The sequence below is a fragment of the Lonchura striata genome, chromosome Z, assembly GCF_046129695.1.
Source record: "Lonchura striata isolate bLonStr1 chromosome Z, bLonStr1.mat, whole genome shotgun sequence".
Taxonomy (NCBI): domain Eukaryota; kingdom Metazoa; phylum Chordata; class Aves; order Passeriformes; family Estrildidae; genus Lonchura; species Lonchura striata.
The window spans coordinates 26,919,805-26,946,704 of record NC_134642.1 but is presented as its reverse complement, the minus strand read 5'-3'; the positions used below and the strand labels follow the sequence as shown (position 1 = coordinate 26,946,704).

At 38.7% G+C, this 26,900-nt stretch overlaps 1 protein-coding gene across 9 annotated transcripts in view; it reads left to right on the top strand.

The window, feature by feature from the left end:
• Positions 1–30: 30 nt before the first annotated feature.
• The window catches only part of AGTPBP1 (ATP/GTP binding carboxypeptidase 1), a 70,959-nt gene continuing 44,089 nt past the window's right edge, over positions 31–26,900 (top strand). For 2 of the 9 annotated variants that reach the window (XR_002465735.2, XM_021534418.3), the window contains exons 1-7: positions 8,125–8,221; positions 16,889–17,020; positions 18,049–18,119; positions 25,137–25,267; positions 25,822–25,889; positions 26,308–26,371; positions 26,722–26,868. Coding sequence is in view for 8 of the 9 variants with exons in the window: in XM_021534418.3 (XP_021390093.2) it covers positions 18,088–18,119; positions 25,137–25,267; positions 25,822–25,889; positions 26,308–26,371; positions 26,722–26,868 (442 nt within the window). In the remaining variant the exon portion in view is untranslated. Of the gene's footprint in view, positions 238–1,106; positions 2,552–8,124; positions 8,222–8,663; positions 8,829–16,763; positions 16,783–16,888; positions 17,021–18,048; positions 18,120–25,136; positions 25,268–25,821; positions 25,890–26,307; positions 26,372–26,694; positions 26,869–26,900 lie in introns of those variants that run through there. The other 7 variants (XM_077790049.1, XM_021534422.3, XM_077790048.1 and 4 more) reach the window with 7 other exon arrangements.

The window sequence follows — 26,900 nt, the reverse complement described above, 5'->3', positions numbered from 1 at the left end:
TGGGGGCGTGGCGCTGGGCTGGGGAGCGGCTGCGGCAGCTGAGGGCGGCGGGGCGCTGCCGCATAGCGGGAGCAAAGTCTGTGTCCTGGTCTGTTGGAAAAGGCTTGTGTCGACAGGACGGAGCCAGGTTTTTCTCAGTGCCGCCGAGAAATAGGACGAAGGGCAATGTGCACAAACTGATGCACAGGAAGTTCCACCTGAAGAACTTCCACGAGGAAGAACTTCTTTACCGTGCAGGTGACCGAGCACTGGATGAGATTTCCCAGAGAGATTGTGTCTCTCGCGGGAGATGCTCAAGAACTGTATAGACACAAACCTGTGCCACCAGGCTTGAATCTGGTTGGGCAGACAGGTCGGACCAAATGACCTGGTGTCTCCTAGCCTGGCCCGGGGCGCGCTGCGGGGCGGCTGAGCGGGCGGCGGCTGAACTGAAAAGCAGACTCGAAGGAGGTTTATTTCCTCTTCTGTCAGACGTTCCCTCCCCTTCCTTTCGCACTCCGTTTTAATGAACGTCATGTGCAGAGTGTACGTAACTCTGTGTTCTGTACAGGGTCTACGGAGATGTGCTGATTATCTCTGTTGAGAGGGAAGCCAGGTGACGTGAGATGACGTCTTAGGGAGCTACTGAATGCTTGCAGTTTCAGGCTAAGATCACCAACGTAGAAGACAGTGGCTAATGTGCTTTACTGACCTGGTAGAGGCTATCTTCAGTAGATTTTATGTCCAAGGTATTGGGAAAAAAAATTTGAAGATTAAACTAAAAGCATTAAACTAACTTTACCCATTGTCCTTTCTATTCAGCATTCAAAGTATAGAGCATTTGTGCTTGGTGGGAAGCAAGAGGAGACATTTCAGCTTGGTGGGAAGCAAGAGGAGACATTTCAGTCAGAGCTCCTTTTAAACCAATGATAGCAACCTACTTTATCTAAAAGAATAAGTTATCTTTGGTTTAATGACTGCTGAAATGTCTGATGGCTCACAGCTGCACTGTGCTTATATGGAGTTCCAGGGGTGATATACAACAGTGTAGCAGACATCTTGTAATGATCCCAGTGTTATGGTAGAAAGGACAGATCATTATTATTGAACCTGATGCTGGTTAAAACATCTGTATGTGAAACCTGCCTGTCTTTAAAACAGGAGATAGTGATAGCTTGACCACTACTCTCTTCTGTAGTTGCTTTTCAAGGAAATTCTACTTTTAGTTTCAGGACAAAAGGGATGTAGTCCATGTAATAATAATTTCACTATGAAATTATGTTTCTTTAAAACCTCAGTATTTAACAGAAATTCCTTTCTGAAAAGGTTTGAAGTTTGTCAGAGAGTATTCCATTAAACTATCTGTTTGTGGTTCTGTGCAGACTTTATGGTAGGAATTATAAGCTGACTTTTGTTGAAGTAATCATGGCAATGGATGAATCCTAAATAAAGGTAAGGAATTATCACTTCCCTTGAATAAAATACCAAGCATCAAAAATGAACACCAGGTTGGTTATGTAGTGTGTGAAATGACCATAGCAGTTAAAAAAGGTAATACATGTTCACTGCCATAACCTCCAAGCAAAGAATTGAGAACATTAAAGCACCTCAGTCTGAAATAATACAACGAAGTGCCTTGACAAAAATGCTTTGAAGGGCTGATCTAACTTCTGGTACATGTGATATGCACATGAGAAAATCCAGAGAAATAAAATCAGTTTTTATTTATATTACACACAATTATTATTATTTTTCTGGGGATAGTTTACCAAAACTACTAGTATTTAAAATACCTTGCATTTATTACAACAGTATCTCTTTTTTTCCTTAGTTTACTACACCACAAAGTAATCCACAGTGTTAAGCAAGACAGAAGAGCAACCTTCATGTAATTCTTGCTTGTTATGTCCAACGCATGTTTTGTGCTTCTGTCTTGGTGAAGTGGGAGTAGATCAAGGATTATGAGAAACTTGCTTCAGTATTAATTATGGAGTACCTTTGTTCCTATAATACAGTTGGTACGTGTCATCATGACTTAAATAGGCTGGTTTATTTACGAAAACTTCAGCTAACCATGTGACAGTTTAGGGTGCAGTCATTTGACTGATTGCTATTTTTGTCTTTCCAAAATGATGTTATATTAATTTTGAAAGTACTGATGTATTTTGTATGAGTTTGTAACACAGGGTGTCTATTTTTACACTGCAGAAACTCATACTAAAGCATTATGAATTTTTTAGAGATTCTTAAGAGGAGAAGTGAGCAAACTTGCCCTGTATTATTTGGCTTTAAAAAAAATCCTGTAAAAGAAATTTTGACTGGCATAAGCAAAAAGGCATTTCCAGTCTTTCAAGTACTGTGTGAAATGAAAATCAGGTTTAAGTCTGTTTTGTTTGCTCTAAAGCATTTGAAGTGTGTAGAATTATGTATTGACCTCTTTGTAAAAAATTGCAATTGTTTATCATTTTCTAAATAGCAGAGATCTGTCCTCTCCCTCAAGAGATGTCGTAAGTCCGTTGTGGAAATGGTCATCTGCTGCAGGATATCTTCGTAGCCTTGCCCCAGGAAGGAGGTATCTCATACTTGCTTCTGAAGATTATTCTTTACCTTTTACTTAAAATACTGCTGATTTTTCAGGAACTTACCATTGTTTTAGTTGTCCTTCTTAATGGAAGCAATTGGTGCAGGGAAAAAAGGGAAAGTAAGAGATCTCAAAGTATGCAAATACTGTCATAAATAGAAAGAAGGTGACCTTCAGGTAGGCTGAAAATGATACACATTTAATTTTTTTTTTTTACACCATGAGTATGGAGGTTCTTGATAGACTGAAACAGATGAGATTCACTTTTGATTTTGGTTGGGTCATGGAGGGGGCAGTATTTTAAAATTCTGCATGTATAAATTAAATATGATTGTCAGTAGGCATATGGAAAAAAAGTGGCTGACTTGGTATGAACCTGTGAAACAGTGCATCACTTTGGAAACTGTCTGCTTCCTGCTCTGAAAAACAGTGCCCACTCCTTCCCACCCCCAGTCCCTAGAAACTTAGATGAAAATATCCACCAAATCTATACATTCTGAATTCTCTTTGAAGAATATTGACGTGTTATTGCATTTGCAGTATTGCAAAGGCTAAAGTAGCTGAATGAAGCACAGATGTGAAGTTGAACAAAAATGCTTTTTATGCACTAAAATACATGCATAACAGAGCTCAAAAGATCATCTCAAAGAAAAACTGTTCTAACTGATAAGACACATTAAAGAGTCAAAAACAAATTCTCCAATGTGCATGTAGGCAAGCATTGGCTTCCAAATGAAGGAGTGATTGTTTCCAAGAGTGATGGAGAGTTCTTAGCTTTATTATCTGGAACTGACTGGATCTGTTCAGTAATATGTGTATAGCAACAGGCAAGGCAGATTTAATTAGTAGAGGTTAAGATTTAGTAGGAAATTATAATCTAGTTGATAATTACAGGGAACAGGATAGGATCTAGAGATGTTTATATGTTGCTACCCACAAAGTTATTTTGAAGAGCTTTTTCTTATTCTCCTTGCTCTTATCATAGAATCAGAGAATTTTTACCTTTGGAATAGTCCTTCGAGTCCAGCCATCAACTCAGCACCACCACCATGTTCATCATTATACCACCTCCTCAAGTGGCATATCCACACACCTTCTGTACACTTCCAGAGTGGGTGACTCCACCACTTTCTTGGGCAGTCTGTTTTAATGCTTTACAGCCCTTTCCTGCTTCCAGAGGGGCTAACGATTATATTTTAAAATATTTTGTTTTAGTTGTATGGTCTGATCCTGGAAGTCATGCTGTACAGCTTATTTAGTAGTAAATATTTTTTTAGTAGCCTGTAAAAATGCAGGACTGAGGAGCCAATCTTTGTCTGAAAACTTGTCTCTGCATAAATGTGAGTAATCTGTGACTCAATTTGTTGCTTGTATTGCCTTGCCAACAATACTAAATGAACAAAATTTATGTAAACTTATAAGCTCCTTTTTTTAGCTTATGACACCTCTGATGTCCTTGCCTTTCCACTTAGTGTGTAGATGGGTATATATTTGTTCTAAGTCCATGGATTTTCCCATTAAAAGGTATATTCCTAAGACTGAATTTCCTACAAATCATAAAGTTATTAAAGTTGGAAAAGACCTCTAAGTCCAGCCTTTGACTAATCACCCCATGTCAATTAAACCATAGCCCTAAATTGCATGTTTGGTCATGTACTGAACACTTCCTGGGATGGTGATACCACCACCTCCCTAGTTAGCTTATTTCAATGCTTAACCAATCTTTCAGTGACAAAATTCTTTCTCATGTCCAACCTGAGCCTGCCCTATCCCATCTTGAGGCTATGTGTTGTTCTCCAGTTGCTAATTGCCTGGGAGAAGAGGCCAACCCTTGCCTGTTACACTCTCAGGTAGTTTTAAGAGAGGGATGAGGTCACTCCTGAATGTCCTTTTCTCCTTTATCTTCAGGCTAGACACCTCCAGCTCCCTCAGCTGCTCCTCATAAGAGTTGTGCTCCAGATCCTTCATCAGCTCCATTGCCTTTCTCTCATCACTCCACACTCCTCAGTGTCCCAGGTCAGGATCTGCTTTTGACCCCTAGGTCTTTTTTGGCTGAACAGCTTTCCAGTCTTTCTGCCCCAAGCCTGTAGCAGTGAATGGGGTTGTTGTGACCCATGGCTGGGACTCAGTACCTGACCATATTGAATCTCATACCACTGGCCTCAGTTCATTGATCCAGCCTGTCCAGATCCCTCTGCAGAGCCTTCCTGCCCTCCAGCAGATCAACATTCCTTCCCAATTTAGTGTTGTCTGCTAAAACTGAGGTGGTACTCCAAATAATTGATAAAAGACATTGAACAGGACCAGCCCCAGCAGTGAGCCCTAGCAGACTCCAGTAGTGACTGTCAGCCAGATACCTCATCCCAGCCATCCATCCAGTTTTCAACCAGTAAACTGCACCTAAGTCATGAGCAGCCAATTTCTCCAGGAAGAAGCTGTGAGAGAGAGAGTATCAAAGGGTTATTGAAGTTCAGGTGTACAACATCCACAGCCTTTCTCTCATCTGCTAGGTGGGTCACTTAGTCAAACCCAGTTTTGGTGGAACCCATTCTGCTCCACAGTCTAGTGTCACTGTTGCTGCAGTTTTCAGAGATGCATTCTTGGCTCCCCATCAAGCTTTTACTTGATGGCTCTATAATTTGCCATCACCTTATTTTCAAATTTATTATTTGCTCTGGTTAAATTAAATGTAAATAATTTGAAATAGCTTTGTATGCTTGTTAAAGATTCCACTTTAAGTGTTAAAAATTTTGTGAAACCAAAGAATAATAATTATATTAACTTTTTATAAAAAATTCAATGCATAAACAATTCACTTTTGCACACAGTATTGTGTTTGAAAACAAATAAAGCTAGGGCATATTCCTGCTGTCTCATATAAGAAAAATGCATCTGAATTGGTGAGAATTGTTATGTAAATAAGATCAGCAATGGCCTGCTACACCATTTTTACACTCTGTGTTTTCTAAAGGTAAGGTTGTTCTCCTTAGAAATAAATCCTAAACTTGGAACCAGTTTACCTGCCAAAAAAACCAATTCTAGGTTCAATTGTTCAGTGACCTTTAACTTTAGCTAGTAAAAATAGGAGTTCTGCATAGAATGGTCTTTTGGTTGAAATAATCAAGATGAATGCAGCACTTATATTCAATTATGTTCTACATTTTTGTTTACATGGAGTGAAAAAAGTTAATAGATTTCAGTAACTGATATGGAAATGAGTAATTTGATTAGGCCCATTACTATCATTCATTTTTTTCTTAAATGACATCACACTTTTGCCAGTGTTAAATTAATGGAGCAGCTGCTGGGCCCCCTTTTTGTAGTGGAAAATTCTCATATTTTTAACTGATTTATTTTTGTCATGTGCCAGGACACATACACAGAGCTGTTTTAAAACATTCTTTTCATAACTAGCTTAAATAAACTGCCTCTGATTTCACCTTCAAAATATTTGAGAGATTTTTAACTACACCCCCTTTATTTGTCCTTTACTTGCCAGAGTCTGCCCGATACTATTTTTGTATTTGCCTGAGTCATACTTGAGTACTTCCATGTCTTCTGCTTTGCTTTAGACAGAACTATGCATTTAAAATAATTCCATTAATAGAATTCACAGAAAACTTGTAGCTGTACTGAATTCTGTTTTAAGTATTCTCTTACCCATTTCCCAATGTGACCAGTGTTATGGAACAAGCGAGACTGTTCCTATCTGTTGCCAATGCACTGGCAAAGTTCTGATAATGTGCTCTTTCGTTCATGCTAGATACCTGGAGAAACTTTTAAAAGGGGGAGGAAGGTCCTTCCCAATACACATATATTTTCTGATTATAGCCCATGGGTTTACAAGTTCTAGGAAGTATAATTAATATTGTATTATTTGCTGGAGAAAAACCATGTGAATAACTGAATAAATGAATGTCTGGCTATCTATTTTTGTTAGTATGACAGGATGAGGACTTAAAATGTATATAAGCAGTTATGCATAAATAGGAGGTAGGAGGACCAGGATCTCCCATCTGTCATACCTTGACAAAATTAGTTCACTGCTCCTCACTTGTGTTGGTTTCTGCTAACTTGCCAGCAAAGCAGCTTTGTTCTGTATCCATAAGGTATGGATATGTATGCATGCTGTGCAGATCATCTGTATACTGTTGCATGGATGATAAGCAGAATTCACCTTTCTAACACTGTAACCCAAGTTAAAGAACTAACAAACAGTAACTATAAACCATACTTCTGGTGAATCAGCCGTATGGAAGAGTTGCAGACTGCACACAAAATGCACAGCTACCTCCTAGACAGTAGAAAAGGCTATCTTTACTCTTGCCTTTGTTGGTATTGAATGATGTGTATAGGACAGGAGTTGCAAGTGCTGTGTCCAGGTATCTGTCCTTTGAAAGGGAAGATGAATAAAAGTGTAAATTTAAAGGATTTGAAATCTACTTTTTACTGAGCAAGAATTAGAATAGGTAACTCTATACACATTGTTACTGGGAAATTAACTTTGCATCATTCTAGTAGGGATTGTGCCTTTATAATGGGTGTAAGTGGGATTTGAACTTGATTTCAGTTTGCTGGCCTTTTACTAAAGGGTTGCTTTTCCCATGTCAGATTTGTAAAATCAGTATAAAAATTTGGCCACAGATTCTTAGTAGTTTCTTCATTTGAGGACCTTAATGAGAAAGGAAACACCTAGTTGTTCCAGTTTGACAAGTGTCAGGGAGATTAAATTACCCATTTCTAGAAGTCATCAATGATACTAGTGCATGGTTCATAGCACCTCCAGGTGCTAGACACATGGAGCTTAATTTGCCATAAAATGTTTTGTGAAGCGTATGACGTATTACTTTTCTTTTGCAAAGATTCTCAGGGGAAAGGGGTGGGGGGGGTGGGCGGGGGGGCTGTGTGAGGAGGCATACAAAGTCTTTGACTAATGAATCACTATGAATTTGCTGTGGTACCTCAGTGCCCAGGGCAGTAGGATTCTTTGGGTTCAGGTACTTAGGTGCCACAACAAACTGTGTATAAAAGTTGGGCTGGGGGGGAAGCACCCCACGAAGGTATTGCAGGATCACATAATCGGTCAGGTTGGAAGGGACAACAGTGGGTTATGTGGTCCAACATCCCTGCTCGAGCAGGGTCATCCTACAGCATACCACACAGGATGATGCCCAGAGGGTTCTTAAGTATCTCCAGTGCAGGAGACTCCACAACCTCTCTGGACAATCTGTGCCACTGCATAGCCATCCGCACAACAAAGAAGTTGTCCTCGTGTTCAGGTGGAACTTCCTGGGCATCAGTTTGTGCCCGTTGCCTCTTTTCGTACTGCTCCCGAACCACCGAGAAAAACCCGCTGCCATGCTCTTGCTCCCCGCCGGACCCCCATTACACACTTGTGTATCTCACAGAAGATGCACTGCTAGGCGTGAGCGGCTGGTGCGGGGCGGCCAGCCAGGGGGACTCACACGGCTTAAGCGGCGCCGCTCCCTCCGTGCGCTCCGGACGGGCCGGGCACCGCGCTCCTGGCGGCGGCGGCGCTTGCGCGCGGGCGGGGCGCGGCGGGGCCGGTGACGCGCTGCGGTGCGGGCAGGTCCTGCCGCCGCCGCAGGAGCACGGCGGGGGCGCAGCGCGGAGCCGCCGCCCCCGCCCGAGCGCCGCGGGGTGAGTGGGGCTCCCGCCCGCCGCCAAAGCCAAGCCCCGCCGGCGGGCATCGCCTTGGGCGAGGCGGAGCGGGCCGCAGCGGGGCAGGGCCGGGGCCGGGAGCGGGGCTGGGGCGGGGCTCGGCTCCTCTGTGCCGGGCTCCCCGGGGCTGCCGGGCGCGCTCCCGCGGGCGCCGGGGGATGCGTGCGGGGCCGCTCGGGCGCGGCGGGTCTCTGCGGGAGCCGCGCCCTGCGCGCTCTCGCCCGCAGGCCCCGCGGCGGGAGCGGTCCTCGTTTCCGGCCCGGCCGCGGTTGGGTCTGCCCAGCCGGGGTGGGGCCGGCGGCGCGCGGAGCCCCGCGCCGGGCGCGGACGGCCGTGTGCCCGCGCCCCGTGCGGTGCGCAGCCGGCCCGTGCCGCTGCCTGCTCCGCCCGGCGGCCCTGCAGCGGCCGGGGCTGCGCTCAGCCTGCCCGTGCCGGCCCCCGCCGCTGCGGCTCTGCCCCCGCTGCCCCGCCGGAGGGGTAGCCCAAGCATGGGCTTTGGGTGCAAAATACGGCCTTTGGAATAACATTTGCCTTATGTTGTGCCGTACGACTTGGCCTGCCCAACGTCTGTTTCACTTAACGCTCCGTGAGTAGGAGTTTGTCAACATTTGTGGCTTGGTTTTTCTTTTTCTTTCTTCTTTTTTTCCTTTTCCTGCTTTTTTTGCTTTTTTTTTTTTTTTAAGGAGTGGAAATCTAGCACAGCAAGTGTTTCTTTGTAGATACCGGTTCAAATGCTCGACAGAGGTTTGAGAAATAGGTTGCACATCAGGGTGGGGTGGTGTTTTTCTTCATTGTAAACTGCTTTCAGCCACCGAGAGCTTTGTGTGAGATGTTTAGAAATCCTCAGCGGGATGAACTGTGATGGCTACTTAGAGCAATAATGTTTCAATGATATGTATAGGCAAAAAGTAAATTCCTTTGTACCTGTGAGATGTATAAACATCGTGAAGCTTCTATATAACCTTGTGGTGTGAAGGTTGATTTTTGTGTACTAATTTTTCCAGCATTAGAAAATTAGCTCTACAATAAGTGTATTCCCACGAATTATGTTTCTTCAAAGAAATACGTGTCTGTACTACCTTTTTGGGTTACATTTCATGAAAAGGCTTATCTTTTTTTTTTGCAGGAAGCTTTCAGTGTGTAGTTTGTGTAACCCTGAGTGACTAGATGTTGCTCATGGGATAGCCCCATTTTTTGCTTAATCCTTCACTGAAATTATACTTATGACCAAAGGATTTTTCTGGAAATTATACCTTATGCTGTGTGTTGTGAATGCAAGTCTGTGTTGGAATATCTTTTAATGTCTTCGGCTGGGGAGTGACAAGATAATGTCCCTTCCTGAAGACTTTTTTTTTAATGTCAAGATAATTTTAACACATAGTTTCTGATGTTTCAGTTCACTATTGTGATTTTTTTTATGCCACTATAAATTAAGCAAAGTAACTTTTTTTTTTAAAGTTTAATTTAAAGAAAGGATTCATTCTGTATTTTTTTTTTTTCAAAAAGGGTGGAAATTATCTTAAACCAAGGAGCAGTCTTGGTATGTGAAGTGATACCCAATATATGTTTGTGTAAAGCAATACCTGATCTCAGGCTTAACTTTCAGTTCAGGTGTTGGAGGTGGCAGTGCTCATATTTTAGTTTTCATGTTCAAGAACTTCGCAGGTTATTTTCCAAATTTAAGCTTTTGAGCTTGAAGAATATTCAGTTGTTTTGGCAGAAGATTTGTGTTAGTTATCTTACTGCTGCTAGGAGCAACTTCCCTGAAATTACATGTAAGAAGCTACATGTAAAGAGAAAAAGGTGAGAGGCTCTGTAAAGTCCTTTTAGTTTACAGAAGGAGTTTGCTATTTCACCTTGTGTTTAGGTTTTAGTTTAGTTCAGCTTCTCACTCAACAGCTTGTCAGCAGTGTGTCACATGATTAGAAACTTTGCAGTCTTTAAAATTCATGGTGATACTCTGCTAGGCACAGTTGGGGATCACCTGTTTTTTGGCTCTCAGTATGTTATTTGAAACGTCTCATTGAATTCCAGTATCTGTGAGCTGCGTGCTCTTAGGAGATAGCTCCCGTGGTACGAATTGCTAATGTTCAAAACCACTGAGTGCTAATCAAGTCACCCTGGCTCTGGAGTATAACTGCAGTAATTGAAGTGTTGAAACTCCTTAAAGAACTTAGGGGGGATGTCAGGTTTCTTGAAGTGAGTGTGAGAGTGCTGAACAAGGCAACTGCTTGTGTGAGTGCTTAGGAGAGATTTATAACAGCGGTGTATTGATGGGTATGTTTTCAGGCCCTGCCACTATCCACAGCTTAATTTTCCAATATCCTGTGCTAAGCATCAAGAAGATTATGAACTATCCAGTGTGTGTCCTGGGAACATGGGTGATTCAGCATGGTTTCAATTTGGAAATGCAGTAACCATAGGAAGACTGGAACTAGCAGAGAGGCGGGAGCCCCCAAACATCCTTCCTTTCTTTTGCAACAGGTGCAGAGGCAACAGTCCTGAAAGTGTCACCCCAAAACATTTAGTATATTACAAGGCACATTAAAACTTCCACTACATCCTTTATAAAACTTAAAATTACTGAGAAACAGGGTGCTCAGGGGTTGCATACTAGAGGTAGGTAATACTGTTGTAATTGTTCCAAGGTTAATTCGTAAGATAAATAGTACAAATCAAGATTTTTGAAAGGGATAACAGTTGCTGGGAGTATTATGTGTTGTGCTGACTGTGTTTCTGCACATCAATGAGGTTTGAAGGGTTTGATGTATATTTAAGTAGATAAATCTGCAACATGAAGTCATGGATTTTTTTCCTTTTTTATTTTTTAATCTAGATTAAAACCAGGATTGCAGGTTTGCTTTTTCAAGTTTGTGAACTAGGAAGTTTAGATCTTTGAGTTGATTTTTTTAGACTGATCTTAACCATCAAGACAGTGTAACCCAAAGGAGCAATTACTGGGTTAGAAAGCACCTCTGACATTTACCACTGTATTAAGCTTTTCCAAGAGCTGGCAAAAGTTCCTAGATTTCCAGATCTTATTCAGTTCATGGTGTAGGGAAATACTTAGTTTCTGCTGTGGTTGTCCTTTTCCGTCTGGCTATTTTTATTGCTTCCTCCTCCCTCTCGGTGCCATCCACTTCCTGCCTGATGAAAGGGTTATGCCGACTGGGTAAGAAGTAGCTGACTTTTGCAGTATTTCTGTCAGATTAAATCACATAAACTTTGAACATGATACTATGTGACCCTGATGACAGCAAGTTTGTCTCATCTTGAAGTAACCTTATGCCTGCAATGCTAGTAACTTTCTAAGAGCTTCTTTCCAGGCAAGAAATAAAGTACTGGTTGTGTTTTAGTCTGCTCCTTTCCCAGCAAATGCTTTTCTTGATTGCTTGCTTAGCTTTTTTGGCTACTTTTGTCAGACTTTGTTTTTGCAGTCAAGTGGACTAGTGCTAATGGCTGCATGACATAGTTGGCAGCCTTCTGTAAAGGACTTCGGTGCTTCAGTTGCCTGTGAAGTTTTATGTATGTAATTTTGAATGTCTGATTATATGCTGCAGTTTACCTAGTCACGTCAAAAAGTCATTGTTTTGCTATAATGCAGCAATGGGTAAGCGAATCAGCTGACTTTTTTTGTTCCCTACTATAAATATTCATAGCAAATGGCATAAGGGAAAAGCAGTAACTGATTTTCAGAAGTATTTTTTCTTTGACTAGTGAAGGTTGTTAGCCTTTTCATTTTGATTTAGATTTATGAATTAGGCTCTCTTCCACCAAAAACTTATTTTTTTCTGCTTAGAGGTCTTGAGTAGTCATTAAGTAAGGGATTATTTTCTGCCATTTCCACATAAAGTCTTAAAATTACATCTGGAAGAAACAGTTTTTCTACTATCTTGAACAAATCTTTTCTCATGGAAAAAAAACACTTCTAAGGTGCTTTTCGGTATGTTATAATACTTTGATGGCACTAAAACTTTTTGTACTGCTATATATTAATAGGAAGAGATAGCTGTTCAGTGTGTACTCAGTGCCATTCCATCCTGTTTTACAATTCTGTTACAAAACCAGCCAGTCCTGTTAATTGACTCTCTCTGGGCTATTGATTAGGACTTTAATTGCTATGAAATACAGTTTAATGTTTGGCATGGGGGAAAGTCTGTTTTTGTTTTCCAGTGCTTGTAAAGGTTCAGGAACTGGGCTAGGAATAGTCAACTTCAGGAAACAGATTGTCACTACTACATTAGTTATCATTCTTTATATATATGGTTCTGTTTAATGCATTGTGATTGAGTACAATGTAGTGTTTGCCAACTTGTAACTTAATTGTGAAGCTTGAAGGATTTCCCCAGATTTTTAGTATGGTTTATAGGTAACCAAAGCTTCTATGGATTGTTCTGCGCATTGAGATTTTAGGATACAAAGCAGTTTGTACAAATAACTCTGGCATCTCCAATAGCTTGTGAGATTTTTTACCTAACAATAAGTATCACGTTTTTATTAAGGAAATTGTTCACATGCAGTAACTTTGCTACTTTGTATAACATTAAAATAGAACTGCATTCTTGAAAAAAAAAAAACCCAAAAAACAACCCACAACCAACCATTTTTTTCAAAAAGAGAGTTGTGTAAGTTATCATTTGAGACTCTGAACATGAAAACAATATGCTAAGTATGAAAGAGTAAAGGATTAAAATGACAAAAGAGCTACTTAGGTACAGTTGCTGGAACACCTGCAAATGGGCAGTCTTCCTTATGGTGCAGGAGGATGAGATGGGGGAGACTGCATCACTGTATTAATAGCCGTGGCCATTTCTTACTGCTGTCGAAGCAAGCGTATTCTGTCCTGGTGAGTAATTCTTTTGTGTGATGCTAGGTAACATACTGCTCATTTCTGTATGGTGTGTTGTGTGGTTTTGCTATATTTAGAATGCTGGTTATCACAGTGTTTACCTGCTCTCTACAAGATTTTTGGGTAGGTTGCTGTTGCTACAGAGACCAGGACTCTTGCTGCCATGTGTTGCTGGTTATCCTAAATTTTTAACACAGAGTATATTCCTACAAATGTGAATTCACTTAGGTAAATAGTCTGTTCTCGCAAACAATTTGCTTCAATGTTTAAAAATTTAAACCACAAGTGGTATTTTGGAATTAAGATTGCCTAGAGCACAAAGAATGCAGAAGTCTTTTTATATGATTTTGTGTAAACAGACTTATAAGTACTTTAAAAAGAATATTTTGACCCATTAACAGCTTCTGAGACTTTGGGATGCATGAAATGAAATAATATGAAAAATGCATTTGCTTGGGATTTAGTCTGCATTGAACTGGGAGAACGCACCTGTACTTCTGTGAGAGGCAGAAGTGCTTTTGGAAGCCCAGAATGTAACCAGCTTCAGGGTTTCAATATAGGTTTTCTTCTGCCTAGCATTTGTGACCTCTTAAATAATTATGTGTTTTCTCAGTTCATACTCATAGTTTTTCTATTTAATTTTTAAAGCGTTGCGTTTTGACACTATTCTGTCACCTGAGATTTTGTACTCCTTCCTTTTTTGTGTACTAGTTTTCCTTTTTTCAGTGCTGTAGCATTTACCATAGATTTTGTTCAGCTACTTGCTTGCACTATCTGATAAGTAAGTACCCATCAAAGTAATGACTTCATTGCTGCAGTCTTATTAATTTTTTTCACCTTTCAAATCAATAGCTCCGTGATAATCAAAATTGAAGTCTGAGCTTTTCCTTTGAAAATATTTTGGGTTGCACCAAGCTTTGGATACAAAGAAAAATATGGGAATATATATATGTAGATGAACAGTCTTACAGGTTTTGTAGAGCTATTGTGGTAGATAGACATAAAAAACTTAAATTTTGGTGTTTCTCTTCATAAGTATAATTTGATATGTAATTTTAGCAACTCCTCCATTTATGATAATAAGATACTGTGTTTTAAAATATACTTAACAGACTCAAAAATACACCTTTCTATATAGTATTTATTAAGAGCATAAGTTTCTGGAAAATAAAAAATGTTATAGAATATAGTGCAAGTAGAACAGATTCGGTAGTATTGATAAACTTTGTATATCCATACTGGGTTTTGATTTTTCTGGTTTCTCTTGGAGAGAACTGTGTTTTTTGGGATGTAATTACAAAGCACTTTGCAGGAAGATCTTAGTATTAGCTGTAGAAAATTTCAGACATCTCTGGCTCTTTGAAGTAGTCTATTTTCTGGTTGTAGTTTTGGTTTTGTTTTTTTTTTTTTTTCTGGCTGTTGTTGGGATTTCGTGGAGATTTTTTAAAAATTATTTGGGTAGTTTTCTTGTGTGTGGTAGCTTGGTTTCTTGAGGGACAAGAGGTATTTAAGTAAAGAAAATGCAAAGGTTCTTTAAATTTTATTAAAATTACATTTATCCTTCCAAGGCAGGTATGTTCTGTGTTAAAGTATTTTGGTCAATGGAACATGTGAATCCTCTTTATGTAAACGGAGAATGTCCTTCAGTTTCAGGAACAGAGCAATTATCCCTGTTTTCTGTAAGAGAGAGTTTTAATAGCAGGATTTTAGCACGAAAATTCTCTGTGCTTTTAAGAGATAGGATTTCTGCCAGTTTCAGTGAGAAAGAGAAACCTAATGTGAAAGTAGAGGTTTCTTGGTTAAAATAAAAATTTTGAGCCTGAGATGTGACATTGTTGTATGTTTAATTTATGAGAATTTCTTTCTACTATGATGTTATTTAAATTACAACAGGAATGCTCAGTACTAATCTGTTGTAACTGATTATGTGTTTTTTCTTCCTAGTGTCTAACCTAAACCTTCCTCCTTTCAGTTTAAAGCAATTGTGTTGCCTCTCATCCTATCTCTGCCCACCCTTGTAAAAAGTTCCTATCCAACTTTCTGGTAGGCTCTCTCTAGGTGCTGGAAGGCTGCTCTGAGCTTTCCCCAGAGCCTTCTCATCTCCAGGGTGAAGAGTCCCAACTGTTTCAGCCTTTTGTTGTATAGGAGAATTGTTCCATCACTCCAGTCATTTTTATTGCCCCCTTCTGAACTTGCTTCAATAAGTTGACATCCTTGCTACACTGGGACCCCTAGAACTTGTGTCAGTAAAATCTCCTCTGAATCCTCTTATGACATCTGACCAGAGTTATTGCTGCCTTGTAGTGGCAGCATCTTGCTGTTCTTCTAGTACATATATATATAAACCTAATATTCAGGAGGATGGAGAGGATGGAGTTTGTACAAGTCCTCTGTAGGCACTCCCAGTAATGCCTAATAGACACATCTGAACATGAAGTGTGAATGAAACAGTGCAAGTTCATCTCTTTAGCCATTGTTTTCAGCAAAAGAAAATTGCTTTGTGATTGTCCTTGCCATTTGGTAGTTTTGTGGTTAGAGTATTTATCTAAGAACTAGGAGTTCCATGGGTTACATGTTGTTCTTAATTTTAGATTTTGGCAAATGCCAGAATTTCATAGGAAAGGTGAATACTGGAGGGGGTATCCTCTTTGCTTTTGCATGAACTTTGTCAGTGAGTGTCAAATTTTCAGGGTATTGAAAATCTGGATCAGCAGAGAAGGGGACTCAGTGACAAAGAATTCATCTAGGAGTGAGGCAAATATGTGCTTTTCTGAGAAGAAAGGAAAATGTGAAAATCATGTGTAACTTCATGCAGGCCATTTAATTTATTGTAGTGTTGATAGCATTATTACAGCAATTATTACAGTGTCGCTTTCTGATCTTGTGGAGACTGCCTGTTTTCCCTGTCTAGATGGGAGGATGAACAAGATAACATTTCACAGGCAAGGGGGAAAGGGAGATTGCAGACAATCCAGCATTTATTGGTTTGGAGTTCTACTTAGTCAACACTTCTTGCTCTCCTTTGCTTCCCTCCAAATTGAAGTGCTTTCATTCAGTTGTTGTTGGTCCTTTGCAAGCAGAACTAATGCTAATTTTTCATCTGCTCTGCCACCACTGAAAGGCAGGTGGCATTGTTTAAAATATGTGTAAATTCATTCACTTTCTGCCTTTAGTTTTCTATTAAATGTTTATTCAAAATAAGGATAATATTAAAAGTTTTAAATTAATTTGGAAGTTTTTTCTGCATTATCTAGTCAAATGTTAAAGAGATTTTTTTTCTTTAGTATGCATAGATGTCCCACCACATCTCTCTGGATTGCTGCTGTGTGCATTTCTCTTTTCATTTTTTCCTTTCTCCTTCTCATCTTTTGTTAGTTTTGTTGGAGTTTTTTTGTTTTGTTCTTGTGCTTTTTCTTTTTTACTTGACTTCTCCCCTTGACCTGGAGCATCAGTAGGTACTTTAATGCTTACTGACATACTTTGTGGTGAATTTAGACAAACAAAGACCTTGCAGTTCAAGATGGTTCAGCTCAGTAGCTGGCTCCACTTGTACAGCAGTTCAGTACACAATAATATATAGGCACTATTGGCTCTGGCAGACTGTTCATCATCTGCATGACAGCGGGTCCTGCTTTTGCTGGAAGCAAAACAGCTCTTGGTTACTTGAATCCAAGGGTCTGATTTCCACCCAGTAAGACCTGCAACCTGGTTGGAATAATCCAGACTTTGTAATTAATGAAATTGTCAGTAATGTGGTGGACAAAACTTTTCTCTTGTTATTTTTATTTTGTTTAAAGGATTTCAAGATAGTGTACACCTGAAGAGTGCTTGGACAAAGCTAAGACACCTGTTAACTTGAGTCAAGGTGGAATTCTTGTGAAAAGTTAAGCATTTTCTTCCTGGATGCTGGGAAAATATTCTGCTTTCATGTAAGTTTGGAAATAAGCCTGTTTCATACTTCATCTCCTTTAGGCTTTTAGCAGTGGAGTGGAATTTACCAGTAATAAAAAACCTGATTATTTTTATGTGCTGAACAATAAGGACTTCTGAGAGTGTTTACAGATTTCTTTGGGGAGCAGGGGATTGAGGGAGGGGGTGGACAGCTGTATGTGTATAGGTGGCTGAATTTCTTGTCTGCATTTCCCAAGAGAAGAGTGCTTTATCATACTCATTCGCAGCACCCATGTCTTTGAACATCCATTTTCCCCTTTTCTGTCTTCTACCTTTAAATTAACCACTGAACTCTTGGAGGACATTTTTTTTTCATAGTGGGAGTATTTGTCTGTCATTCATAGTACATCTCAGATGGAAGTATTGGTGCTCAGTTAATGGTCCTGTAGTCTGCAACCTTAATTGCTTGGAGGCACCATTTGAGGAAGCGGTGTGCCCTGAGGACACTATGTCCTTAGATGGATAGGAAAATTGAGTCCTTGGCACGATATGGTTTCTGTCCAGGGAATGTATTGAGGTCTTGCTTAAATAAGAACACAAAATACTCCATGTTTCTCACTGCGCCTCTAGCTTTTGTCATTCTATAGATACAAAAAATCGGAGTCAGAAATCAGTATGCTGGGGCATATCATAGTATTGTCAAGTAAGTTTAAGAAAAGTATTTACTGGCTTCTTTAAAAACTTGATAAAATTCTGTCACTGACAGGAAAATAATGTCTAGTAAATGAGTGATATAAGTCTCTGTTTTATTGTAATCAGACTTTCTGAACTTTGGTAGGCCTGAATTATAGTGCAGAATTGTACTCCATACTTAAAAAAGCAATAGTTTATTTTAAAAGCTGGATCAAATAGTGTGAAGGGAGAAGAGCTTGTGACAGGGTGGAGAAATGCAGTCACTGTGAATTAATTTAGCTTTTCTAGTGAAGGGACATTCAGGATGGTGTCAGCATTTCTTCTCTAAAGAACAAAAGATGTCAATAATATGCAGTTGTTTAATATCTTACAGGTTGTCAGAGATGGTGATTTGAAGAATCATATTTCCGATATGAGCAAAGCAAAAGCATCATCTGAAAAAAGGTAAATTTAAAACTACAGTCACCTCTTAACATCAATCTCTTTGAGATTTGTGAAAAAAACAGTTTTTATCTTAGTAAGAATCTTCTTAGTACAAAGATAAATAAAATATACATTGTGGGTCTCTAGTAGGGAAGTGCAGGTTGTCCTGAAACACTGAGGGAGTCAATGTTGATTAACACAAAGTATTTTCCTATTTAATAAATAACTTTTTAGATCTAAATTTTCAATTAATTATATACATGTTCAATTAGAAAACATATATTACATTTAACTGAAAATTTAATTAATTTCATAATTTTATGCAATATTGGCAAAATAAAAATTATTTTTACTGAAGGAAGTAAAGAAGTTTATAATACTGTATAAGAAGCCATGGATTTGGCATAAAATGTATGTCATCCTGCAACAATCTTGCAGTCCAACACATAGCTAGGATAAACCAGAGTGGGATGCAGATGATGTCAGGTTTGTTATTTTCTTCTTAGCTAGAATTTGAGAAATTTGTGAGATTCTCTGGAAGGCCTTTTGGCATCAAAAAACTATTTAAAGGCTTTCAATCTTACCTTTTTCTCAAGGTAGCAGAGATTAAACCACCTTGTTAAATCAAACCATCTAATCAGATTTAAAAAAAAAAAGTAAAGTCGGTGAAATTAGGAATTCTGGCTTGAGCCTTAGTTTTCTGAAGTACCAGTTGCTTTCTGTGTGAGGAGGTGAATTTTCATGAAGAACATGCTCTACTGTGAATTATGTTTGTATGTTGGGATCTATTTTAAATTTCACTTTAAATTCTTGTATGTAGAATCATCCTTACTTTTGCTGACTTTGGCTGGAACAGGGTTAGGGTTTATATCAGGCCAGTTTTTGAGGAGTAGATCAAAAGAAATGGTTAAAAATTCTTATGTTTTATTCCTGTGGTAGACTAGCCCCTTAGGCATTATAATAAGCAAAGCAAGCTCTCTGCCAGCAATGAGTATTCTTGAAAATTATAATGCATAAAATATACTATCACAAAGAATATTAGATGTTTGCACAGTTGCTACTTAAGTGCCATTTATTTTTCTTTACTTAGAGGTAAAATGAAGTTTTCCATCCCTGCAATTCAAAACAGTTTCTCCTAGGTTGTGAATAAGTTCTGTTGACTCTGTGTACAGAGATAGCTATGAAACAGTCAGAAGTATCAGCTCTCTAACGATTACTTAGTAACTGTGGAAATGGTTGAGAAAAAAAAACAAAACCATAGTTTGAAATTATCTGTGTTAGTATAAAACCTGAACAAACTCATGAGAAACTTGCCTGTTTTAAAGGTTCATGGTAATGTGCCAAAATGCAGATCTGCTTGTGGGGGAAAAAGGAACTCCCTTATACATCTGTGTGCTGGCTAATTGCAAACAGCAGTTTCAGGGGAAGTAGTTTCTCAATTATATTGAGAAACAGATGACATCCCACATTTGACTATTATATTTTGTAAGGCTTCTTGCAAGGTCAATAGCCAAAAACCATTTTAAGATAATAGAATTTTTATGAGCAGCCGTGGCTTAGAGTTCTCTTTCTCATTGTGGGTGGACATGTAGAAAGCTACAATGATGTGTTTTAGCATTTGCGTAGAGAAAGTGGCATACAGTGAGTAATGGAGGATTGTGAATCTAGCACTTCTTCATTTTTAGAGTTCAAATGCTTCAATCTTTTGGGAGTGAAAGAAGTGTCCCTGTAATGAGGAATCTCTCTTTGAGAAGATGTTTTCTTGTTGTAAGTTCTCTTTCAAATGTGAACCCCTTGTTGAGGTAGTTCTCTTTCAAGTGTGAAGCCCTGAAGTCCTCTGTTCTTAATTTTGTGGGAATGCTTCCTTATTATCTACTTGTGGCTTTCCTGACAGAGAAAGAGGAAATCCACAAAGCTCCCTGGTTAGCTAGAGTCAAGTTCTAATTTTTGGTAATACTTGACATAAGGACAGGGGTGCTTCCTTTGTGCAGGCAAAGTGTGGGTATGAGGGGCATTTTGAACTGTAGCATTTGAATGTGGGATGAAGAGTTTCCTGCCTGCAGAGACACGAACTGTAGTGGATCAACTAAGCCTGGTAAACTTCACCTCAAGATTCTTAAAGAAAGTGTAAGTTTATCTGAGAATAATAATTGTTGGTTGTCTTTGGTCAGAGTAGAACACTGACTGGTTACAAGATCAGTGATAGTTGATGGCTGTCAGAAAGAAATGGTGCACAATTTACTTCTGGATGTGCTCTCTCTCTCTTTCTGTTTACAGCTAATGGTGAGAAATATTCTGTTTTTTTACTAATAATCTGTAAGAGAGGGAAGTTGTTAAAATTATGGACAACTTGAAACTCGAAAGATCTGCAAAACTACTGGAGGGCCAAATTATTTGAAAATACTCTTGTAAAATGCAGAAAATGGCTACTAATATTTGATGGAAGTATATGCAAGAGACTGTGCTTTGAGAGGTACGTCACTAGAACAGATGCTCTTGCATTTATAGTAAGAAATGCCTGAAATGACAATAAACTTCAGGGAGAAAGCCTTTCAAATGAAGGGATACAAAGAATGATATTGCCTTTGGTTATTCAATCATTTTTGCAGGTCATCAGGGACTGGTTTGGCATATATGTGTCGTGAAGAGCAGCTCTGGTGTTTATCCAGATCAGAAGAGAATAGTTTTTATGGTGTGGTGAACTTTCTTCTGGTTCTCTTTAGTCAGGTTTTTTAGGAACTGAAGATGATAGAGACTCTATGTAACTCTCAGTGACAGAGTGCTCTTATGAAAAGGCTTTAGAATGGATGGGGGAAAAATGTCACTCCTAATAGCATGAAGGGTTCTTCACCTTGTGGGAAAACTAGTCTCATATTGTTTCTGCAGCCCTCCAGCATCAGTGACAAGCTCAGGTACTCACTGGAGAGCTACATGTTGGTGTGTCAGGTCAGTCTGAGTCATCCCATTTTTTCTGACAATGACTTTTGACTGAGTAGAAACTGTAGTTAGTCTTCTAGTTTGATGGGTGATGATTCAAATTCATGTTGAATACTCCAGTCAGAATTCTTGAGACTGGTCTGCATAGTGTTTGTACCAGTTTGACCCCAGGTTTCCCTTAGCAAGGTCTCCTTTACAGTCTCATTCTACAAACCATTTGACTCACAGTGCAGTAACACAGCTGGTGCCTCTTAGGAGTGACCACCAATAAAGCAACCCCTGGACTTATATGCCTTCACAGTCCAAGCACAGGAAAGTCGCAGCTCTTCTTCCTGAGTCTTTGGCTGCTGCTGTGTCTCTGTGTCTGGTCACCTCAAAACTCTGGCGAGAGTCTTCAGGGTATTTGAGGTTCTGCATTGTTGGCAGCTTGAGAGAAAACCTACCTTGGACAGTACAGAGTTCAATCTGGCTGTTTCTTATTGTGACATTGAAAATACTGAATTCCATGGTGCCTCTCCATTTTGGAGATCTGTCTTCTAGATTTGGATGCTGAATGGTTAATTGGTCAAAACATACATATTTACATTACAAATATAGAGAGTCTCATTACAACTTTTACTTTCATTTTGTTCTGAGGTCAAATGGGTGGCCACAGCAATACTGCTGACCCTGCTGCTATATGTCCGGCTGCTGTAATTCCTGTCCTATGGTGAACTTGATGAACTGTGAGGGCACTGAAAATTGTCAAATAATTTTATAACCACTGTGTAGATTAGTGTATAATATTAGTAAATAAGAGTGTAATTCTTGTTTTAGGAAGAAAACTCAGCCATAACTAAGAGGAAATCAAGACTTTGTTTGCATTTCAGTGTTGGCTGATGTTAATTTTTAGGGATGGTTTGTTGTGTATGATGAAGACATGAAATGTAGATAGCTCTATTTATGTTGGAAGACTTTATGCACGATGAATAGGCTAAAACCATTTTAAAAATATCTTTGCTGTAATAAGTAGTTATTGCTGTTGATAGCAACTCTATCCCCAGGAGGAGATTATAACTCTAAATCTTAGAACTTTAGTTGTTTTACTGCCAAGTACTGAGAATTATTTACCCTACCTAAACCTTTTAAAGCTTTTATTAACTATGGAAGAATTTTGTAGGATGCCAGCTTCTTGTATATGGTAAATTGCTTCCATGTGTTCAGTGTTGCTTGAGTTTTCTAGGCTGCAGCAGTCAAAAATCAGGTTTCCTCCGACATTTTAATGCCTATAAGTGAATCTTTGCAAAAACTTTTTAGAAAATGGTTGTTATTATTATTATTGTTGTTATGCTATTATTATTATTATCATCATCATCATCATTATTAATCAATTAATTAATGCTTTATTATTCCTGAGCATCAGCTTTGCTTTCTTGGATTGTTTTCATCTTTCAAACTACATTAATTTCATTGTGGTACCAATGGTGTACCACAATGGAAGTGATATGCACACACACACACACGAGTTGAAGCAGCAGTTCTCTTACACATCAGCTTACATGTGGATTGACTGGGCTCCTACTTCTTTTGCTTTCGGAGTTGGTGAAGATAACATCTTATATAATTTGGTCAGTTTGTGTATTGGATCAACAGAGCTTGTGGACTTCATTACAATCTTGTGTCAATTTTGGAGCATTTCAAGTTCAATGGATAAATGGAGAAGCAGAGATAAAAAAAAACAAAGCCATATAATGGCTTTATATCCTTCATCGTGGTCTTAGTTGATGAGAAAGGATTGTAGTGATTATGCTTTACTTACACAAGAAAATTCATGTTTCAGCACCCAAGACAGATTTAATGTAGATTAAAACTAATTACATTTTAATAATTAAAAATTGTAATGATTAAATATTTTTTAAAAATTTAAATTAAAGTCTAGCAAATAACTAAGAAGGTGGTAGGCTTACTTCAGAATATAAAATTACTCCTATTTAAGAGCTATAATTAATGTAACCATTTCTTATTCTTTTTCTTACCAGCCTGTAAGTATCATCTGTAATCTGAAATTGATTTTTTGCTATGCTTCTCATTTAGACGTCTGTGTAGAACAGTGAGAGTGGTGGAAGCAGTTTCCTGTGCAGTTCTCACATCAATTTGCCTTCCTGGCAGTATAACTTTCGCCCTCAACGAACTTTTCCACATAATTTTAGCATTTTAGTAGAATTAACTGTAAGTGTGAATCTTTACACAGATGTACATATAAATCAACAAGTAATAATTCCTCATTATTATAAACAAAACTGTCTGTAATAAAGCTAGTGTTGTAGACCTTACTTTTATTGTAGAAAAAGCAGTGTGTGTGTGCGTAAAATGAATTATTGTTGATTATTGTAGGACTCTAATGTTATGAATGAAAAGCCAAGGTAGTTAATGCACGGAAGTAATAGTTTCCTGTAGTTAATTGCATGATTACAATTAAAATGTTAAACATCTGTTTAAAAATTACTATCATGTAGGAATGTGAATCTCAAAACTATTCTGAATCATTTTTGTGATCAAAAAGTACAGAACAAATAAAATAGTTTCTAGACTGACTCTGTTTAGAATAAACACTTAGAGCAATTATTTCTTTCTACTTATCTGTATAAATGCCTAGACTGAAGTGATGTCACTACAATATATTTTCAAGGCAAATTTTTGTTGGCAGGACTATTTGGTTTGCTGGTTTTGATAGCAGCAGGGAGGCTGCAGGGGTGGTTTTTGAGAAGCTGCTGTAAGCTTCCTCCATGTCCAGCAGAGATAATCCCTGTGACTCCAATATGGACATGCCGCTGGCCAAGACTGGGCCAGTCAGAAATGCTGGTAATACTGCTGAGATAACAGATTTAAGATGAAAGAAAAAAAAGTTAATATGCAGATGTAATTGTGGCCAGAGAAGAATAGGGTGAGAATACGTGAGAGGAACAACTCTGCAGACACCAATGTCAGAAGGAGGAGGAGGAGGAGGTGCTCGAGATACCAGAGCTGAGGTTCTCCTGCAGCCCATGGGGCAGGCCATGGCAAGGCAGCTAAACCCTGTAAAAGAGTGACCCACACTGCAGCCGTTTTGGGAGGACTGCTGCCCATGGGATGGACTCACACTGCAGCAGTTCACTGACAGCTGCTGCTCATGAGATGAACTCATGTGGAAGAAGTTTGTGGAGAACTGTCTCCCATGGGTGGGACCCCAGGGTGCAGCAGGAGAAGCCTCAGGTGATGAACTGCCATAGTCCCCATTCCCTGCCTCCCTGCACTGCTGGGGTGGGAGGCAGAGCTGGAAGGAAGGAGAAGTGGCAGGAAGCTGTTTTTAATGGGTTATTTTACTTCTCACTACCCTGCTCTGATTTTGTCAGTAATAAATTCACTTCATATCTTTAAGTTGAACCTGTTTTGCCCATGGTGATATCTGGTCATCTCTCCCAGTCCTTATCTCAAACCATGCACCTTCATTAAGTTTTCTCTCCTCTGTCCAGCTGCAGAGGGAGAGGAGTGAGTGGCTTTGCTGGGTGCCTGGCCGGTGGCCAGCATAAATCCATGACAGCAGGCCAAAATGTCCTTGTAGTCACAGTGAGTGCAAATTTAGATGATAATTCTACAAACCTTCCAAAGTTTTCTTCTTCAAAATGGTGTTATTTTTCTTCAGCTGATGTGCACTACTTTGCTCACTTCATGAATGGCATTATTTTTTTCCTTTTCTGAAATGCCATCCTGTGAGACAAGCAGTCTTTTGGTCTGTTTGTAGCCATTTTTGCCTTGAATGGCAGGTTTGATACTGTATCTTGTCCCTTAACATAAATTAATAAATATAAGTCACTCTAGATGGCATAGATTAAGAACATTTATAGCTGCATTATACTTGCTGCAACTGATTTCCCTGTTTACAGTTGCTCTTGAAGATGCTGTTACATACTATTAGTCTGTTGCAGGCTTTGCAAAATCTGTAAATTTGCAAGAATTGAGAATTAAGACTGTTTTCCAATTCAGATAAAATATGGAATTAGCCACACCTATTACTGTAGAATCTAGTTTCTGTTTTTAGGAGCTTTTTTCTCTGATTAAGATGGAAAAATATCTTTTTTGTAGTGCTTCTGCCAGTTCTCGGACTATATCCCTGCTGTCACAGCTGGAGAAGATCAATTTGGACTCTGTATTAGGAGAATCAGACAATGCCAGATATATTACCTCAAAGATCCTTCATCTGGTCCAGAGTCAAGGTAATTATCTAAGCTTTGTGGTTTTAGTTGTTTCCCTTTTGACCCTTGCTTCTTGTATCTCCCTTGTTGGACTTAAGTTTTGATTTAGTGAACTTGGTTATCCATATAATTTTGTCACTGATTGTTGAAACCGTCTGTTTAAGACTATGTTTAATGTATCTAGTATAATACTGGTAGTGCCGAGTCCATTTTGTGTTGTCAAACAGCTATAATTTAAGTAATAATTCTCTTCATATGTATATATGTCTGTGTGTTATATATATATGAAAGTATAGAAGTATTCTTCTATATATATATATATAAGTATCTGGAAGGCAGCTTTCTTACAGATATTTTTCTTCACTTTTTTTTCTAGGCCATCACAAGATTGTTGAACAATTGAAAACAGAAATTAATTTTAACATTGCTTTAGTCTTTTACTTAGTTCTTAGTATACACATATGTGCATTTTTTAATAAGTTTTATTGTTTGCTGTGTAAATTTTCTTGCCAATTTGTAGATTTACTGGCTTGCAGTACATCTTGCAAGCCAGTATTGGTCTTTTTCTCTGGCAGAAAAAACCAGGAAGGAGATGACTTCTAAGGGCTCCACTGGAATAGAAGTTATCCTGTCAACCCTCGAGGTAAATTTTAAAGTTTTCTTTTGTTATGGGTTCATAGCAGTTTTTCATTTTATCATTATGATATGTATGTGTTTCCTGTTATATTTGTATTATGAAATACGTTGTTATGCTATGGAGTCTTTAAAACTTGTATTGGTCTGTTATGAATAGATACCATCTTTAAGTAATCTACTTGTGAATTTATCTCCCTTATATTTTAGATATTTTAAGAAATTGCTTGTCATCTATTAGTTCTAATTGATGTACCATACTACAAAGTCTGTTTTTATTGGTTTTGTGGTTAATTTGGACTGGTTAGTAGGGTGGTTGCTATGTTCTGAAGTTCTATTTTATTTTGTGGTGGCAAGTCCTCCTATCTTTAAGTATCCAAAATGTTATTAGCCTGCTATGTTAAACACAGATCTCTTTTTTATTGCAGAATACAAGAGATCCTCAAACTATTCTAAATATATTGAATATTCTCATTGAGATAGTCTCAGTTGGTAAGTTTTTATTAAGGAGTAATATATATTTATGCTTGCTTTTTCAGATTTTTTTTGTTTTCTATAGTTAATTTTTATTGTTGTTGGGCTTTTCATAAAGGATCAGTATTTTGGTTTTTGTTGTTGATTACTGAAGCATATGCAGAATTAAAAGAATGTAAAGCCTGAAGTTACCTTTTTAATAATCCTACACAATAATTTGTTGCTGTTAGTGTAAGTCTAGCATGCTCTTGCATAGTGCAGTCATATATAAAGAAAATACTGCTGTTCTAAAGACTTCATTATAACTGTATCTTAGAAATTTAATTATTCTTTGGCCTTAGATGCATCAGTTCAGTTTTAATTTCTAGGTGGTGGTCGGAGAGCGAGTGTCTTAGTCACCAAAGGCGGGACACAGATCTTGTTACAGCTGCTTTTGACTTCCAGCAAAGCCTCTCCACCAAATGAAGAACTAATGGTGCTTCTTCATACTCTTCTTGCAAAAATTGGTCCAAAAGGTGATATTATGGCTTAATAACTACAGTTTTAT